The sequence below is a fragment of the Anser anser genome (assembly GCF_964211835.1).
Source record: "Anser anser genome assembly, contig: HAP1_SCAFFOLD_365, whole genome shotgun sequence".
In the NCBI taxonomy this organism is placed as follows: domain Eukaryota; kingdom Metazoa; phylum Chordata; class Aves; order Anseriformes; family Anatidae; genus Anser; species Anser anser.
Window position 1 is genome coordinate 19,116 of NW_028154134.1, and position 19,559 is coordinate 38,674.

At 34.9% G+C, this 19,559-nt stretch overlaps 2 protein-coding genes across 2 annotated transcripts; both read right to left on the reverse strand.

Moving 5' to 3' along the window:
• Nucleotides 1–589: 589 nt before the first annotated feature.
• LOC310890702 (adhesion G-protein coupled receptor V1-like) lies at nucleotides 590–8,861 on the reverse strand (the record flags this gene model as incomplete). The annotated part of the gene is made up of 6 exons (XM_083853020.1): nucleotides 590–1,154; nucleotides 1,953–2,223; nucleotides 3,428–3,993; nucleotides 6,881–6,994; nucleotides 8,409–8,513; nucleotides 8,856–8,861. 6 exons carry the CDS (start codon nucleotides 8,859–8,861, stop codon nucleotides 774–776), a joined length of 1,443 nt encoding a protein of 480 aa, XP_083709146.1. The 3' UTR covers nucleotides 590–773.
• Nucleotides 8,862–9,374: 513 nt separating this feature from the next.
• LOC310890699 (adhesion G-protein coupled receptor V1-like) lies at nucleotides 9,375–19,365 on the reverse strand. The gene is made up of 10 exons (XM_083853018.1): nucleotides 19,008–19,365; nucleotides 16,914–16,992; nucleotides 16,286–16,424; nucleotides 15,640–15,781; nucleotides 14,891–15,153; nucleotides 13,128–13,303; nucleotides 12,162–12,286; nucleotides 11,118–11,284; nucleotides 10,889–11,032; nucleotides 9,375–9,640 (listed from the first exon to the last, which is right to left on the reverse strand). Exons 1-10 carry the CDS (start codon nucleotides 19,039–19,041, stop codon nucleotides 9,527–9,529), a joined length of 1,383 nt encoding a protein of 460 aa, XP_083709144.1. The 5' UTR covers nucleotides 19,042–19,365; the 3' UTR covers nucleotides 9,375–9,526.
• Between the last annotated feature and the right edge of the window lie 194 nt (nucleotides 19,366–19,559).

The window sequence follows — 19,559 nt, forward strand, 5'->3', positions numbered from 1 at the left end:
ATTTGAAATTCATGGATATAACATCAACACCTTCAACGATGATAAAAGTTATCTTTTACAAATTGAGATAGAAAAAAAAAAGGAAAGAAAAAAGTGAAGAAAACTATACAGGGAAAAAAAAAAGTAAGTTCTCCTAACAAATTTATATATAAATGCAATATAATATACATATAATATATAATGTATATTTGACCCTTTTTAATTTAGAATAGTTCAGCTGGAAGAGCAAAGATCACAGTATCACAGAATTGTAGGGGTTGGAAGGGACCTGGTCAGGCTGGAGAGTTGGGCAGGAAGAAACCAGATGAGGTTTAACAAGAGCAAGTGTAGAGTCCTGCATTTGGGAAGGAACAACCGCAAGTATCAGTACAGGCTGGGGGATGACCTGCTGGAGAAGGACCTGTATCAAGCCCAAGATACATTTACTTGCATGTCATTTCTGAAATTTTTCCTGCTTCAGTAATTTAATTTTAAGAACCTTATTTTTTTCACGTTCCAAGTCAGAGGCCAAGCAGAAACATGCTTCAAGGGGCAAGCAACAGACAACGCTGATCTCATTTTGATAAATTCCATGATTAGTACCTGAATCCTCTTTAGTTTTAAAATTTGTTTAATTACTAATGATTAGGGATAGAAAACTTTATAGCATAGTTATGAAAGATGTCTTTTTAAATAAGAAAATCTTTGCTTCAGAGCTAAGCACTTTTTTTTTTTACAGGAATGGTCATTTAAATTACAGTCAAGGGGAAGGATCAATTATTGAATCATATTCCTCATATTAAATAAGCTAAAAAACAAAAACAAAAACAAAACAGCTGAGATACCTGTATGAGGAAATGAGCACCATTTTGAAGAAATGCATCTTTTCTTATTGGTATACTCAAAGTATGATGTGTTTTTCCTTCTGGAAACAGGAGGATGCTGTTTCTAGACATATTTAGAATGCCATCTTTTGCTCTCTCAGGATCCAGAGCTCCAGCTGGAATATACAGTGCAGTATAAACTAACTGCACATTTCCAACTGTTCCTTTCTCCCTTACAAAACTCAAGGATAAAAAGCGTCCTGTTGGATTACTTTCAATCTTCTGATTCTCCAAAGGATAAAACTTTATTACGCCATAAACATCATCGCTGTCCTGAATGTAAAACAAAAGCTGCAAAACAGAAAACAGCATCACTTACTCAATGCTACAATTAATATACACCACAGTTTTCACGTTTTCATGAAAGTATGTCCTGACTGTCATCATACATTTTTATCGTTAGTGAATTGGCACTCAAGAAAGAAATCAGATTGACAGCCCCAAAGTGTTGCTTGTGCACAAGCAGCACACCACTGATAGCAGCAACTTTCCTGCTATGCCTCATCTATGTCAGAATGAGCTTTGAATAACTGATTTTTGGTTCAGCAGCCAAAGTGAATAATTTGAATATATTTCAGACTGTGAAAAAATCATTTAATTCACCAAATTCATTCCAATCATATGTTCAAAAAGCAAAGTAGGGACCTGAGTCACAGAATTGTCAGTAATGCTAATTACCCCTTATTTAAAAGTTCAGAGGTTAGTCTTAATCACTAAGCCATCCTCTTGAAGCTGTTACTCTGTGTAAAACATTCCAGTACCTACAGCAAATAAGCAAGTGAAAATAAATGCTCAACCTTCTCTTAGCAAGCAACCAATCAAGATAGCAGTTATGCAATGATATTTATGATGGGAATATTCTAAGCTAAATGCTACTGCATTAAATAGGTCTGGCCTTATAAAATATGTTAAGCCAAAGACTTTGGATGTGGCTCTTTATACTGAGAATACATCAGCTTGCTTCACTTAAACTCAAGCACAACTACTTCAATTTAGCCAATCCACCAAAACTGGTGGATCCTAATCCTAATCCTACTCCCTAATTATTATCTATCACCTCCTCAAAACAAGTTCTGAAATCAAACTTACCTCAGATGGTTCGCTGACTTCTGCGCCTCCCTGTATTGTATGAGCTAAGAGCTTCAGAAGATAGGGCTCTGCTTCTTCTGGTATGTTATCATCAATAATGGTCAGTGAAAGTGTGACCAGCATCTGTCCTTGATCAAAATGTATCTCCCCGGTCTCTGGAACAAGGTCTGCAGTCACAGGTGACAGATCACTGCTATTTCGAGTTATGACCCAGGTCACAGAAACATTTCCATGTGTTCCACCATTTCTTACGATCGTGATCCCTTCAAACCTGTGGTTTTGAATGAAAATAAAAATCTGTAACATGCAATTATAATTAATATCGGTTTACTTAGCTATCTGTTCCCTGGAAGATTTATACTGACTTCAGTGGAATCGATATTAACTGCTGCTACTGACATTTGAGTCAGGACTTAAAATTTGTGAAATCATACCACAGAAGTAGACTTTTCTCAGGTTGCTTATTCATGAGATAATATACATAAAGACATGAGTAATATATCTAAAGACATTAGTTAAAATTTATTTTGTTTACAGTAAGAAAGATACTGAGAAGAGGAAAGTTGGCATGTTTATATTTTTTCTCAGGAAAGATGTTAAATTTCAGAAAACTTTTTCTCAACTAAATTTCTACACTGTTTTATGGACTATATCAAAATACAATTGTCAGGCATGAGTGTTTAAATAATGATTTTATTTAAAATAAAGTGACTCAACTATTTGCCTATGCACTGAAATATAATTTATCAATATTTGTGATTATGGAAATGTCACGTTTCCTGTATCTGTGTATAAGAAAGAAAAAAAAAAAAGTGAATATTGAAGTGCTGGGCTCTACATACTAGAAATTGTTCATAAAATCATAGGTTGATACATTACCTCTTTCTCTGGGGATGAACCACCATCACTAGCTAGCAGTGGACATTTTTACTAAAACTGGCAATATTGTATAGATATTAGTTCTGCTTGTAAAGATGTGTGTGGAGATTTGTTTTTAATTTATCTGTAAAATTACATGTATTTAACTTTTTTGGAAGTCTATGGGTATTCAGTACTTCACAGAAGACACTCACCACCATTTTTTAACCAGAGACTGACTTTAAATACAGTATAGACAAAGATTTACTGGGAAAGGAAGCCTGAAATATATTTTCCACTTGTATGAATGGGTGTGTGGCCGCATCACAACTTCACTGATCCATCTTTTAGATTAAGGGTTTTTCAGTATTTTGATAATGTCATTAAATATTTACAGTTCTCATATATAGTTCATAAATATTAAAATACTTCTGCATAATTAGACATTTTCTCCCTTGAAAATTCTATATCGTTTATAATAATTACACAGTAGGTGATTTCTATATTAATTTTTCACTACTGATTTTATAATTACTGTCAGTGAAATCCTAAGGATGCTTTACAGTGCCAAACAAATCCCTTAACATGACGAGATACTGTTTGAAGATCTGTAGTACCTTGAAATTTGGTCTTCATCAATGATAACAGTTTGAGTAAACAGGATACTGTTGATTGAAAGCACTCCATAGGGTTTATCATTTGGTTGGATGGTGACGTGAACAACAGATGGATTAACCAAAACAGCATCTCCCTGTAACGTGTCCTTAAGGAGCATAATTTGGAAGGTCTCAGCAATTTCTGGTATGGCATCATCAAGGATCTTGAATTTCATATATACTTCATGAACTAGAGGTGTGAAGACAATAGTTGTATTTGGCTGAAGATCTAGGAAGTCTAAATTGAGCTGCGCGTGTGCTGTTGAATTCCCAGTTATGATGGTGTAACTGACGGAGACTTCACATTCATCAGGTCCAATTAATTTTCCACTGTCATCCTTACCACGAATCACTTGAATTGTGAGCATTTCGACTTCCTCAGGCACCATGTAAGTGCTCTGAGCAAATCGCACAGGGCTGTCATTTTTCTTAATATTAATCTGAACAGAATTCCTTGTGGTGTTGATTTCAGCCCCTCCCTCCACACTCCTGAGATGAACAACAAACAATTCATCATTTTCAGGTATCTGGAAAAATAATAGTAGCAACAGGGTGTAAGTCCCATTTCAAATATATGCAGAACACTTACTTAGAAATATGTTATGTATATTTAGCAATAAAGGGAAATAATACAAACATTACAACCCTTTTCACATTAAAATAAACAGGCAAAAAGAAACTCGCTTGCAACTTTGAAAATCCCTTCTCAAAATTGAATGTTTCCATTTTCTAAGACATACTTCTATGCTATGGAAATATGAAAAAGTGGGAAAAGACAAAAAAAAAAAAGGGCAAACAAAAACTAGGCAAGAATCAGATGAAGCTCTATCTTTCCAACTAGAGAGTGTGAGGAGATCCTAACTCAACTTGTGGAAGTTGCTCTGCTTGGACACAAGTGTTCCTGACAGTTATTTAGTCTGACATCTTTATTTGCTGATGTTAACACCATTTTACATCTATGCATGCCTGAAAGAACAGAGGAACAACATATGAACACAACCTACCTTGGCCCTTTTGTTCCTATTCAACGGGAAAAAGAACAGTTCCTACTTTCAGACAGACTCACATTCCCAGCACAGCTTCAGTCACAGCTCTGAGAAGGTGCTTGCTGATGCTTATCTATTAATTAGACTTTGGCATTTCTACATGTGGTTTGTTTAGAACTGCACTTTAGTTTTAGCTCTTTAGTCTCTAATAACTGATGCAGCAGACAAAAAAGAAGGGTTTATAAGCCTTGAATTGCAGAATTTAATATTTTTTACTTTATATTATTACATTTTATTCCCCAGTCTTGATAGGCTAAGTCTGTTTAACTGGAAAATATCATTATTTTATTAATACAGAGAGATTAGAAGGAAATATTTAAATATTACATAAGATCCTCACATCTCATTCTTGTTGTGGACTCTCAGAAAAAACAGTATTATTTGCTTCTGAGATAAATTCCACAACAAAATTGCTTATGTGTTACTAATGGCATTGCTTTGTTATAGGGCTGATGAATCCTTTCCATGTAGTTCTGTTTACTGAGCAAAAAAAGTTCAGAATTCCTTGTGGTCCAATATTTCTTCTCTTTTTACACATTTGTTAATTGGCCACCCTTAGATCCTGTTTCAGGGCACAAAGGGTATGCACGCCGCTGTCTTTGTAGCTGAGGCCAATTTTGTCCCTTGTTTGACTTGTGGCACTTAAACTTGCATAATATTATTGACTGATGCAGGTTGTTTGTTTTTTTTTCCAGCGTGAGATTTGCAAGCTCTCTGTCACCTCTCTCCTACACTACTATTTCCTATTTTATCTTATTAAAATTGATGTTAACTTACGCTTGTTTTAGTTCACTAGTTCATATACTGTCTTGCAGTACAAAAATACGCATTTGACAGTCAGAACGTACATGCCATTTTAGTTGCAGATAAAATCTTAGTATCCTACATAAATAAGGCATTGTGGAGCTTTCAATTACATCATGATTGACCAATAAATACATGAGTCAAACTTCGAATATAATAGTATAAATGATTTCCAGTGCTGCCTTGCCTCTTTAATTTTCTCTTAAAGTTGCAATTATACTTAAAAAGGAAACCTGCACAGGAAAAGTACTATAAATGCAGAGCTGTGGAAATCAGAACTGCAGTCCCCTACCTTCTGTAAGGCTGCACAATTCAGAAAAATACTTGTTTCATTGGTTTCCCTAACTCAGATCCTAAAAGCTCAAATTAAGTTCTGACAGTAGTGTTACTGGATTCTTGTGAACTCTATCATCATCATCATCAATAAAGGTTTTTGTGCAAAATTCATCTTTCACATACACTTGTGAAAGACTTTCAAAGAGTGGAAAGACGTTGACTAGACACACCAAATACAGATCAAACTTTTAGAAACAGAAGTTTGAGAGCATTTCTCAGAATAAAAATAAATAAAATCACATCCTCCCAAGAGAAAAGACCCTAATAATTTATTTCTGTGTGTAAGTCACTGAAATATTACATTGAATTGGAAAGAGATGTTTCTACACTTCAGCACCCCAGGTTGGCACAGCCTCTTAACACTAGAGTATCAGTAGAAATGTGGAAGGACATTTTTTATAACTAAGAGTAAAAAGGAAACAAGCTGCTTTACAGTTCTGTGCTCACTTCTGAGACACACACCTTTCACCATTATTGTTTTCTTATGAATTTCTTACTAAGTTGTTTTGCATCATATATACTTATTTTGATGTCTCAGTTTTCCCTCTTAAGCTTATTATAAAGGAAAAGAAAAACACAAAAGAAAAGTGCAGGTAAGAAAAAAGGAAAATCACAAGTTGCAAATTAGAAGAATGTTTTGTTTACTCTGAGATAAAAAGAAAGCCTCACAACCTATGAGTTATGTTGTGTTTTTTTTTTGTTTTGGTTTGGTTTTTTTGTGTGTGTGTTGTTTTTTTTTTTCAATTGGCCAATCTGAAAACAGAAAAATGTTAATTATCACCTAGTATTCATGCTTTCCACAAGACTGCATGTTTGTTTCAGGAATCTCATCTATTTTTAGGATTTTTTCAAATATGTTTCTACCCTGAAACATATTTGAAAAAAAAAAACCACAAACAAACAACGACAAAAAATATTTTTGAATCTGCCTTTTCCCTGTGAATCTTCAATGTGTAATATTCTTTCTTTAGTGACAAAGATAACATGTCTGCTCAGCCAGGATATGCACATAAACTAAAACTATTCACTGATGAGAATTAAAGAGGGAGCTTGGAAAGAGTAAAAATAATAGACCAGAGAGCCAAAATTTAACATCACTTCATCAAATAGAACTGCTTTTAACCTTATTTAAGCCAAGCCTTTTTGTAACTTATTACTCTAAGTCTTTCCAGAACTTCAGTTAACCTTCTACGTATCAAAGCCTAAGATGAAGTCAGCTTGTTCCTACCTGATCATCAAGCACTGTTAAATTATAAATCAGCTTTGATCTCCCAGGTGTGAATGTAATATTTCCCTTAGCTGGACTTAGGTCTTCTTCAGCTGGGTTTGGACCATCTTTTATCTGCAAAGAATTGATTTGTCTGATGAGAAGTCTATAAAGCAGGAATACAAATCCAGTGCAAGTACAATAACCAATATGCAGTGTGACTTGCATAACAAATGACTATCTGTTCAGCCATCTCCAACTTACAACTTACATGAACATTCAGTTGTGAAAATCTGCTCTTTTCTGGCAGACAGTGTAAGTCAGAACAACCACTCTGAAGAAATCCCGTATTTCCAGAATAAGAGGAAGAAAACTACTTCCATATAGGCCTATGGGGAGTCTTTAGTATATTCTGATGCATAACTGACTCTTTCATATTACAGAAAGGATATTCATGCAAATTCAGTTTGAATCAATAGTATTTCATAATAAATTCCAAGACAAAGTAATAGTACTTACTGGTTTTGTGTCCCTTCTATCTTAACTTGTGATATTAAAGATACTAAATTTAACAGTCAAACTCAAAATACTACAAAGCCTCTTAAAGGTCATATGGGATTTTTTGGTTTTAGAACATTTTGTAAATTATTTTTCAACATACATATATAATGATGTGAGACAGACCTAAGTAATTGTCCAGAGAGTAAGATTTACTGTACCTTAAAACAAACATATTTGCAAAAAATTGCACAGAGAATCATATTCAGTACTTTAACTATTCATGCTATATTTAGTATTAATAAAATCCAGTGCAAAGCTTTTCTGGTTTTGACAGGTCTAGACTAAAGCTTTGAGGTCTAGATTAAAGCCTTACCCTATAGGACCAGGCAACTAGTACAGAAATATCTATATGAAAGATTTTATATATAATTTTAAAGTAAATAATAGAGTCTGAGCTAGATAAGAAAAAGAAAGCAATGAAGTCAGTAATTGTATCACATTCAAATCACATATGTAAATAACAGGATAAGTATTCAACATGATTAATTATTTCAAAAGCTTCATTTGCAGGGGATTCAAGATAGAGATCAAGATACAGATGATTATAGATACAGAAATTCACCAAATCCTGAGCACTCACAGTTCAAAGTTGGGATAATCATTAAAGACTCACTTGAATATTTGTATGTAAAATAAATATTTTTTAAAAAAATTAAAAAAACTTAGATAAGACACTTCTTACATACTTAATATGCATTATTTTCTAGTAATACATACTGATGTTGCCTCACGTACCTTTCTAAATGACAGAATATACTCGGTTTTCTCTAGTACCTCTTAACATTAAACAGTCAATTAAACAGTCAGATAATTACAGTATTTTCTATATGACGGTTAATATGAATCCCTTTTATGAAACAGATCTACCTAATGTAGATGTAGGTATTTTGTCCTTCTTCCCCTTTTGCAAACACTTCAATAAATTATGATTACAGCCTCTCAGTTTAATCCAACAGACTACTGTATGAAGTCTTTTGGATAAACTCACCTCAAAAGTTATGACGACCGTCCCATAGGTTCCCCTCTCTCTAATTAGAGTGAGCGGCACAAATTCATTTCTGCCCCTGGGCTCATTCACTGTGATTAAGGCAGACTAATGAGGAAGAAAAGGAACAGACAATCAGACACAGATCAAATATCACAGCAGAATGAAGAAACTGTTACCATAGAAATATCAAACTCCCACAGACAAGTTAATCCAATCCGCAAACCAGTCCACTGATGGCATACATTTCCTAGCAACCAATTAGTTCAGCTAATGAAAACCTTAAAAGATTTCAGATAAAAATGTATCACGTAATGCAATTTGTGTGTTTTTGTTGTTGTTGTTGTTTGTTTGTTTCTGTAAATGAACATAGTCAACATACACAAAGCACTGACATATCATCACTGGTATTTTTAGGAGCTCCTACACCCATTAAAAATAGGTTTTCACCATCATGAAGTCGTTTATTAGATAGCTAGCTATAAATGTACTCAGGACAATCATTTAGGTCACTGGTCACTTTTTTAGGCTATTGTAGGTAACAGATTTTGAAGATATCCACAAATCCCAGAAGCAGCTTGGCTTAGTACTGTGGCTCTAACATTTTCTTATGTTCTTATGTTTTTTCAGAGAAGTCCTATACAAAATTATATTGTCAGAATGCTGTCAATAAGGCATAGCTACTCGTTCTACTAATACAACCTCTGTATTATTGCAAATATCATCTGCTGGAGTAACAACAGCATCTTATCCCAGAGGGTGTTATAAAATGCATATATTATGACAATGTTCCCTCAGTAATTGGTAATTAACCCTACTGCAAGAAGCTGTGCCTGCTCTTCAGAGGAACAGGTTTATATTCAGAAGCTACTTCTTTGTTTACATGCTACATTTCAAAACTGAAATAACAGTAGCAATAAAAACAAACCAGATGTAAATTGTACACTCAGGTAGAGAGTATTTATACATCCAAACAAGTCTGGAATTTTAACTGTTATAAATTTCCAATAGAAACAAAAATAATATGTCAGAAATACATGCTTATAGATTTACTTCCTTTCATTATCCTTTCAGAAATAAGCAAACTACCCACATTAAAGCCAGAGAAGACTGAAGAATATTCAAACCTGGATGGAACTGGAACTGTTTGTGTGACTCACAATAATCAAATAGTCTTCTTCCTCCACTGCAAAATGTTTCACACGTCTGGTATCCAGAACAGAAAGAGTCTGTATCTGCAAGGGAAATATGAGGGTGACTATGTTTATCTACATATGTATATAAACAAATACATTTTATATTACATTGTATATAGTGAGAAAAAGTACGCATAGAATGTTAAGAATTCCAAAATTATGTATAAAACTATACATGAAATAGCTTTTAAAACTTTATATTTTATATATATATATATATATATATATATAAGCAACTAATTTACAGAATTAACATAACTTATCATACATTTTCCAGAAAATGTTCTATGACTTGATTGCTTGAGAATTTCTTCCCCCACTTCCAAGCAGAGCTACAGGCTGGGAGATGAGTGGTTGGAAAGCTGCCTGGCCGAGAGGGACCTGGGAGTATTGGTTGATAGTCGGCTGAATATGAGCCAGCAGTGTGCCCAGGTGGCCAAGAAGGCCAACAGCATCCTGGCCTGTATAAGAAGCAGCGTGGCCAGCAGGGCTAGGGAAGTGATTGTGCCCCTGTACTCGGCTCTGGTGAGGCCACACCTCGAGTACTGTGTTCAGCTTTGGGCCCCTTGCTACAGGAAGGACATGGACGTGCTCGAGCGAGTCCAGAGAAAGGCAACGAAGCTGGTGAGGGGTCTGGAGAACAAGTCTTATGAGGAGCGGCTGAGGGAGCTGGGGTTGTTCAGCCTGGAGAAGAGGAGGCTCAGGGGCGACCTTATCGCACTCTACAGGTACCTTAAAGGAGGCTGTAGAGAGGTGGGGGTTGGTCTGTTCTCCCACGTGCCTGGTGACAGGACAAGGGGGAATGGGCTAAAGTTGCGCCAGGGGAGGTTTAGGTTGGATGTTAGGAAAAACTTCTTTACCGAAAGGGTTGTTAGGCATTGGAATGGGCTGCCCAGGGAAGTGGTTGAGTCACCATCCCTGGAGGTCTTTAAGAGACGTTTAGATGTTCAGCTTAGTGATATGGTTTAGTGAAGGACTTGTTAATGTTAGGTCAGAGGTTGGACTAGGTGATTTTGGAGGTCTCTTCCTACCTAGACAATTCTGTGATTCTGTGATTCCCAGGTAATCCTCCCTGCACCCTCAAATGTAAATATATAAAAAATACAAACAATGTAAACAACTAACTATGACAAACTTACATCACTGAAGTTATGTAGTATTTTAGGACACAAAACTAACTCTTGTCACACAGAGTGCTTTTTTCTAAAACATGGCCAGACTGGAGGACCTCCCTTGGTCCTTGCCAACCCATACTATTTTAAGATTTTAAAATTAAAATCGATTTACCCACAACAATCTGTGTCCAGCCATGAATGCATACACACTGTTGTTAGAAGCTCCCTGTGTGGCTCCTCCATGAGTAACCACAAGGTAGGAAGAGGCTCCAATTTGGAAAGACACACAACTTGTAGGATTCCACATACTGAAATTCTGCAAGAAGAATAAAAAAAAAGTAAGATTGTGACTTAAATTCCTTATTAACTAGCATGTCTGGTGTTCAAAAACAAACATTTACCTCAACAGGAACAAATACTCCTTTCCACTGGTAGACAGTAGAAAACAAAGCTGGAGGCATACGCAACAGAACACCGTACAGGATTTCTCTTGAGGTAAAGAAACACCAACCAGATGCTGATTCTTCCACAAAACTTTGCAAGACAGATAGGACACTGATACCACCCCCTGCAATATAGTAAAAAATAAAATAAAATAAAATAAAATAAAATAAAATAAAATAAAATAAAATAAAATAAAATAAAATAAAATAAAAACACTATTTACTATTATATTACTCTTGAGATCTTTTCTAACCCCATTCCCATTATTTACCTCCCAAAGCCAGACCTAGTATGAGAAATGATGAAGTTGTGTCTTAGTATTTGTTATAAGTGTATATAAATACATAGAAATGTTACAATGCTAAGGATATAATGAGAGTTAAGCAGTAAATGTATTTTTCATTCATTACAACTGCACATGGAAGACATATAGGCAATTTGAGTCTGACTCATAATAATTGATCTTGGAATTTAGCTAACAAGAGAATTAGCTAGATAGCAAGTAGTAAAGAAAAAAAAAAAAAAGACAAATTACAAAATGTTCATGTTTTGTTCCCCATTTACAACATGTTCATGTTTTTATTCCAAGACGGTCCCTAAGCACCGTCTTGTCAGAACTAAACTCCAGGAGCTAGACTCTTGCATGTCACATGTCATTTATACTGTGTTAGAAAGATCCTGAGTTACAAGTAGTACGGAACAAATTTTATTACACACACACAAATAAATAAATAAATAAATGGCTAGTGACAATAATGTTCATATTAGCAGCAAAGACAGAAATAGAGATTACTGAAACTGGCAGAAGTGGCTGATGACAAGGTGATTCTTAAGCAGCTAAAGTATTTTATCTACTAAATCTTACATAGGAAAATATTAACTGAATTGTGTCTGAATACTTGAATTTACATTCCCAAGCTACATCTCCTGTATGCTTGGCTACTCTCTTACTATCTCCACTTCTACAAAAGCAGTGGACATTCTCTGTAAAGTGAACGTACTGATGCCAAATGCAGTATCTGATGATGTCTCCCACTCAACGCTCACAGAAACGTTAAGCCCATTACTCCGTGAAACTTTCAAATAAGCTGTAGTGTTGGCTTCTTCAATTATGATGAAATTTGTCCTAAATGTGAGAATCATAAAAATAAGGAAAAAATTATTTTATAGTATATTCATTGCTGTAATAAAAATAAGATTTTTACTGTACAATTCCAGATGCAGAATATACAACAGAAATAAAAAGAAAATATTAATAACAGGTTTCAGTATCTGATGGACTGGTAGCTACATTAATTAGGGTTTCCCAATGATCCTTACTACAATCATGCAAAATCATAGGCAATTCAACAAAATCTTTAAACAGACTGAAATTTAAGTATATTAAATTCACGTAATAAATGTTTAGATAATATTATTATTAAATATTAATATAAATTATTAACTCTAAACATCAATGTATTAATAAAATAGCATACATACATTTTTTATTTAAATAGTAAATTTATTTAATCTGTATGGTTTCAGCTGAATGGTTTTTAAAAATGGCAGTCCATATGTGTCACTTGCTTCTGAAAAACAGCCTTCAGTGAAAGTATATTTTTTACAGGTTTAAAAATGAAAGTAAATTATAAAACGTATGACTTCCTGGACACTGATATGAGGTTTGGAACTTTTAACATGGAATACTATCAGTGGAATATGTAGGCACTAGTGAAGTATTAGTTTATAAAGAAAAATAATAATAAATAAATTGAAATTTTGGATTATGAATAGTCCTTTTTATGCATTTTTCTACTCTTTTGTTTAGCAGTAATAGTATTTCACAATACCTTTCAAAGTTACAGATTTACAAATTGGGTTGCTGAATTTCTTTAATGCGATCCATCAAAAACAAAATTGTAGAGAAATATTATCTCTTTGGAGTATGAGCAACTATCTCCTTTTTACTGATCAGTGTAAAGTACCTATTTCCAACTGTATAGATGCTGAAAAGCCCTAGTGGAGCCTGGTTTTGTAATATTGTAATCATAGTTTCCACTCTCGTGCCTAGTCTGGCTCCTCCAGTTGGATTGAACAGGGTGACAATGAAGTGCTCATCCATTTCTGGTTCTTCATCTAGTACCGCAGAAATATGCAGCGTCTGATAACAAAACAAGCATACAATGTTATTGAGACATGATAACAGATGATGACACAGCTCTATCAGAATGTGCTACCTTTTTTTTAAATTTATTTCACTATAAGGCTTTGGATAGCATAGCAGGAGAAGAGCAGCTCATGAAGCTGGAGAGGACAGAATTGAGGCAAGCTCAGACTGAGTTCAGACTGAGGTTCTAAAGCCATCCATCTAGTGGCCTCCATTGGTGCAACACTAAGATGAGCATATTCACTTTTCGTTGTTGTTGTTCTCTTTTCTTTCTTTTCTCATCCTATGATCCTCTGAAGTTTTTGATCCTAATTTCATACTTTTGTTCTCTATTTATTCCATACATTTTTGGGTAGTTTATACTCACAACACAGCTATAAGTGTAATCAGTTAAGTTGGTTTTAATTTATTTTAGTTGGCAGCTAAGCTATCTTCAGGGAAACAGGGTAATCTCACTACTGGTGCTGTCAAGAAAGAAAAGGAAAAGGAAAAAAAAAAAGCAAGAATAGTGAGAGATTTGAAATACTCTTTCCTCTCGATGCTTCTTTCCCTCTCCTACACCACTGTGGATGAAGATCAGGTCTTCTAAAGGCAATCTCAAACTAGCAAAGAGCAATCTAGAGAAAGCTAAGTGCTTCACTTTCATTTGGGGCTCACTGTCATCCTTCACACTACTCAAACAAGCAAAAAATTTCATAGGTACGCATAGCCTTGCTGTACAAAATAAAAAGTTAGTGATGATGCATTTGGAAATAATACAAAATTTACAATGTTTTATATTTCTGTTCATTTCCACAATAAACCATATTTACCAACTATATTAAGAAGGCTCCAACTTCTTATAGATCTGCTGCATTGTGATTCCAAATGCATCTAAAGGCCAGAAATTGAAAACCAGTGTTTCCAAGAAAAGTTTGTCTCAGTTTCTATCCTATTGCCTGTAATATGCTAACACTAGCTTCACCAGCTTTACTGGCAAAAATAAATAAATCGAATTGTGATTAAACCTTAGAAGAGTCAGGATTCACAAACTTAAGCTAGTTCATTTTGTAGCTGACATTCTTGTGAGGACAGTATAGAGGCAGTGAGCTTAATACTTAAGTTATTTTCCAATCCTAAGACAGACAACTGTTCTACTTTTTGTATTTGTTGCAGCACATTCTGTTTAGTTCAGACTAACTAAAATGTTAAATTACAGAATGGGATTTTTACTTTGATCTTAACTATTAGGCTTGCAAATTATCACTTTAATTTAAAGTAAGTTTGCATTTCAGCTATAGATTGACTACATAAAAAGAACTGTTCCAAAGCACACATGAACGTTATCTATAGTGTACTGTTTTCAATTTACCTCAACCCTTACAAACTAAGAAACACCTAAAGATGAGCCCATTTAATTTTCACACACTTCCACATCAGATAATAACAGGAAATCAGTCACAGCTCATGACTCAATTCACTTTATGAATGAAAGAAGTAGAAAAAATAAACAGAAGATAAAGCACAGACATTTCTGAAATCTTTCCAATATTTCCAAAAAAAAAGCTTCCTAGACTTCTCTGGTAATAACTAGCATATTACCTTGAACCTGACTCCCTCTTCGAGCACAATATATCCTTGAGAAGGGGTCAAATCCATTGTTGCCTCTGAAGAATTAATCTCACTTACAAGATACTGAACAGTCACAGTGCCAAATATTCCCTGAGGTGGTTCTCTGATAATATTCAATACTGCAACACTTTCCATCAAATGGATAGATGTTTGCTCTCTCAGAAAGAAGTGATTGCTGTTATTGAATGACAAAACTCCATGGCCATCATCATTGGCAAGTATAGTAATTGTAGCTTTTGAAAAAGAAATAATGAAAATATTCTTTGGTTAACATAGTAAAATATAAATATACATATATAGTAACATAATACATAACATAAACACAAATACATTCTTCCTTTAGTGTGTATATAATGCTTATGTGTCCATGACATTACCTGAAGAGAATGGGAAGGCATTTCACTTTAACTAGGAAGATCTCTAGACAGGAAGAATATAGTCTCTCCTAGAAAAGGATTATGAACTCTCTAAAAAGACCTCAGTTCAGTGAGGTAGTACACATTGAAAAACTCATCTTCGTGCTTTCTGATTCATTGCTTTACATATAAACTTTTTAATTGCACAGATTTCACAGGGATGTTTCAGAACCTTCCAAAGGAGTATAAAGATTCACCATAGCAGGACAATGGTGCTTTCTGAAATATGATTATTCAGAAAAGTGGAATTAAAATGTGTGCCACAGAATTCTAAAGAAATGGAACATTAAAACTAAGTTTTACCTGTTGTGTTCTCCCCTAATTCCAGCCCCAGAGATGGATTTGTTAAAATTAACTGGAACTTCTCATCACCTTCAGGAATCTCATCATCAAAAATCATGACATCAACAGATTTATGCCTTTCTCCATCAGCAAAAAAAAGAGTCTAGCGTTGAAACACATAAAGCACCGAATACTTACATCAGTTAATATCACACAGAAATTTTTGACTACGGTAAACAGAATTCTGTGAAATAGGAAGGAAGGGAAAGCATAGGAAGAGCCATATTCTCTGTTCCTTATAAACTGATTGAATCAGAAATATAAAGGTTCAGCACATTACAGAATGAGGACAAGAAAGAATAATTTATTTTGAAAGTCCTGTTGCAAAAATAGTCTATGAAAAAGTTTGTATGTCTAATCAAAATTAAATTTGAAATCGATGTTTGAAAGTTTACATTTTGCTTTATATTAAAAAATATATTTTTAAAAAAGAAATAAATAGTAAGAATAAGAATATTTTTATTTCATTCTATTTAGATTACCAAAGCAACTGAAACAAGCTGAAACATCTAGCATCACTACTGATCATTCTGCAGAATTATCAAGAAGATATTCTTTTACGGAAGCTGAAAGAATAAAAAGTACTAGATTTAGAGTTGCTTCTTACCCTTGAGGTTACATTAAAATCCAAACCCAGCTGGGCCTCCAAATTTTGGGCATAAAAAAATACAGACACATTGCCATATGATCCTCTGTTTCGGTAAGCCATTACTGTCAGATTCCCATGAGATTCACTAACTTCAAAACTAAAATAAAAAGAATAATTCTCAATGTTCACTGATTATGTTCTTTTGAAAAAGATAGTATATTTTTATTACATTTTCACTCTGAATTATTCCCTACATTATAGTTCTCTAACGCATCCTTTTTACCTTTTTTCTCTTATCTAAATTGAATTAAGTAACACGAGGTTTTTGTTTTGTTTTGTTTTGGTTTTTGCTTACATGAATGGTGAGGCTGGAAGAGTTGATGCAGGCTGGGGAGGTTAGGCAAATTGGTGATATAAAAGGACAACAGTGAAAGTAGTAATAAGTAAAAGAATTCTGATTAGATGAATAGTGAATTTTTGTTTTCAGTGTGGGAATCCCACTTTCTAGTTCAGCTGAATTGAATGATTACTTTACCATCTCAAAGACATGGCCCTATTTTTAACAGGAGTTTTACTTTTAGAAAGAAAATGGGCAACACCAATCACTAATTGGCACAGTAAGTTCTTCAAGGAAGATGAGACTTACTTGGTACCTTCCCATTCAATTACTCCTCTTACACCATCATTAGCATCGATAACAATTTGAGAAGCTAAACCTTCCACATCTAAAAGGCAAAACAGAAAGACAAAAATTAAAGAACAATAAAATCAATTTTCTTGATTTTCAAGAATCACAGAAGCATTTATTCAATCGGTACTAATATTACAGTGTCTTTACAAAAAATGTGTAGGAGAAAATGGGAGTGGGCAAGATAACTGGAAAGAGTCCTTACTACTAGAAGTGCAATAATGCGTCTTGAATTAGCACTGTAATATTTAATAATGCATAAAAAAAAAAAAGACTAAGGAAAATGTAGAAAGTTAAACAGCACATAAAACATTAGAAAATAATAAAGTCTAGATTTGCGATGGAATCTTAATTTGTCTTCACTATAAGTGTTTATTACAATGACATTCAATATTTTGCATTTGCCATTCTGAGTATGAGAAAGACAATGAGGAAGAATAATAAATGATTCAGCATTTCATCTTCTATTTGTGCTTCAGTGCCTCATCATACATTCTAATGGCACACCTCAGATTTCACTACAAATACACAACTATTAATTTATTTGTGGGGTGTTCACATACTGTAATATTCTACTGCTCCATAAAGACATACAGGTATTTACAATTAGCCTGAAATCGTAATTGAATACACTGCAGTGTGAAAAACACCAAATAATAGGTTAATGTCAGAAAAGTCTACTAACTTCAGAGACCAGAACTTTACAGTCAAAACTTAATACTTCTCAGAAAATAGGTTGTTGTTTTTCAGACAACCGCACCACACAACTACCTTAACTTACTTGTTTACTTTTTATAAACTTCAACTTACTTTCTAAAACCAAATTGACTTCACCGAGTCTGCCATAAGTATATTATGTTTAGATCCATATACATTTTTCCATCAATTCAGATAAAACTGAACAAAAGTAGAAGATTATTGCCATGAATCTAAGCCTGTCACTATGAGGTAGAGATGACGATGAGCAATAGCTCTACACAGACAACAGAAGTGTTACTGAGGTTTACAAATCCTGAGGGAGTAATGGCAATTAGAGACATTTCTGCTTCACTCCTGCATTTTCTCATGTCACCCTGAAGTCAGATCTGTTCACCCAGGATCTGTAAGAGTTTGCTCACAGACACACACGCGGACACACGTATTTGAGTCAGGCTATTTCTTCTACCAGAAGAATTCACTGACATGTTATGTGAACACATTTTTTCCTTATGACTTAAAACTATTATTTTCTCATTGTAAGTAAAGCTGACCCAATGCAGTGTCACATCAGTGTTAAATGGTCATGGTTCAAGGAGACAGCCAAAGAGAAAGTGAGACTATACAACACTGTTTAGTTTGGATGAATCTTTCATTCTTATATGCTACTCCTTTCATATTTTAGACTCAACTATTCACAAATCAGCAATGAGTCTTGCAAGTTACCTTTCAATCTGTAACGAATTAACTCAGTCACTTCTATAAGCATGCAAAGAAAAGGGAAAAGAGTCAAAGAAGATGTCTGACATTATATAACTAGTCTTTAGTACCACAGGATAATCCAACAGTTCTTAAAGCTAATGACTACTATTCTACTGAATTCTGAAGAAGCAAAATGAGAAGCAGACTAAGCAAATAATAAAGATCATTGCAAGAGTAGGAAAACCATAAAATATGTTTCCTAAAAGTGATAAAAGAATAAAAACAGACTTTTTTAAAAGAGTGAGCAGAGTAGCCACATAAAGTTTTTTTTTTACTTTTTTTTTTCCATTTTGTAGTTTGTAAATGAAAATCAGATGAAAAAATCACCAATAAACTTTTCAAATAATTGTCCTTTCCAACTGATAATTACTAACTCCTCTACGAAAATTAATTTAAATTTTCCCAGAGTTTAAAAAGCAAGAGATTAAGTGTAATAATAAATCTATTTCATATTCTATGATGTTTCTTCTAAATAACCATGTCTCATCTCAGCATAGTTGGTAAGTAAGAGGAATAATGGTAATCTCCCAAGGTAATATAATATAAACCATTAAAAAGGAAAAGTAAAAATAATTTGCTATAAGATGTTTTTACCTAGCTTAGGTGGGGATGACGTTGAATGGTTCATGATGAGTTCCACTGAAGTTAAATTAACCAAGAAGAATTCTTGCACCTCTGGTATATCATCCTGCAAAACACAATCCTGCAAAACACGCCTTGCCGAGGCGACCGGCTCCGGGGCAGACGCGTGCTGCAGCGGAGCGCGGGATCGGGACAGGCAGGGCTATTTTTCGGGCACCGAGCCTACGTGAGGGAGCCGCCAGGCACCGGCAGCCCTCGTGAGGGAGGCTGACGAGGCGTAGGCGGGGCCAGCAGCGTCAGCGTCAGCTCCTCCCCCCGGCCGTTCAAAGGCAGCCCTTAGGGAGCGCGAGCGACCAGGAGCGCGGCGACCAGGGCCGGCAAACAGGGAGTGACGCGGGGGGAGTGACGCGGCAGTTAGCGAGGCAGTTGGCGGGCAGGGCGGAGCGCTCACACCCGCCCATAGGGACAACTCCTCTAACGGCACTCTCCTGTCAGCTGGGCTACAATGGTCTCCACCAGGCACGGTGCCTTCTCTAGGAAGTCAGTGCACACCCAGACCGACTG

Bases quoted from the DNA above. Each gene is read 5' to 3' on its own strand.
- LOC310890699 (XM_083853018.1), bottom strand. From the start codon at position 19,041: ATGAACCATTCAACGTCATCCCCACCTAAGCTAG. The intron at 15,782-16,285 runs GTAAGAAGCAAC...TTTCAACGCTAG, and splicing joins ATTTTAATGTAACCTCAAGG to ACTCTTTTTTTTGCTGATGG. The intron at 11,285-12,161 runs GTACGTTCACTT...ACTATATTGCAG, and splicing joins AGATACTGCATTTGGCATCA to GGGGTGGTATCAGTGTCCTA.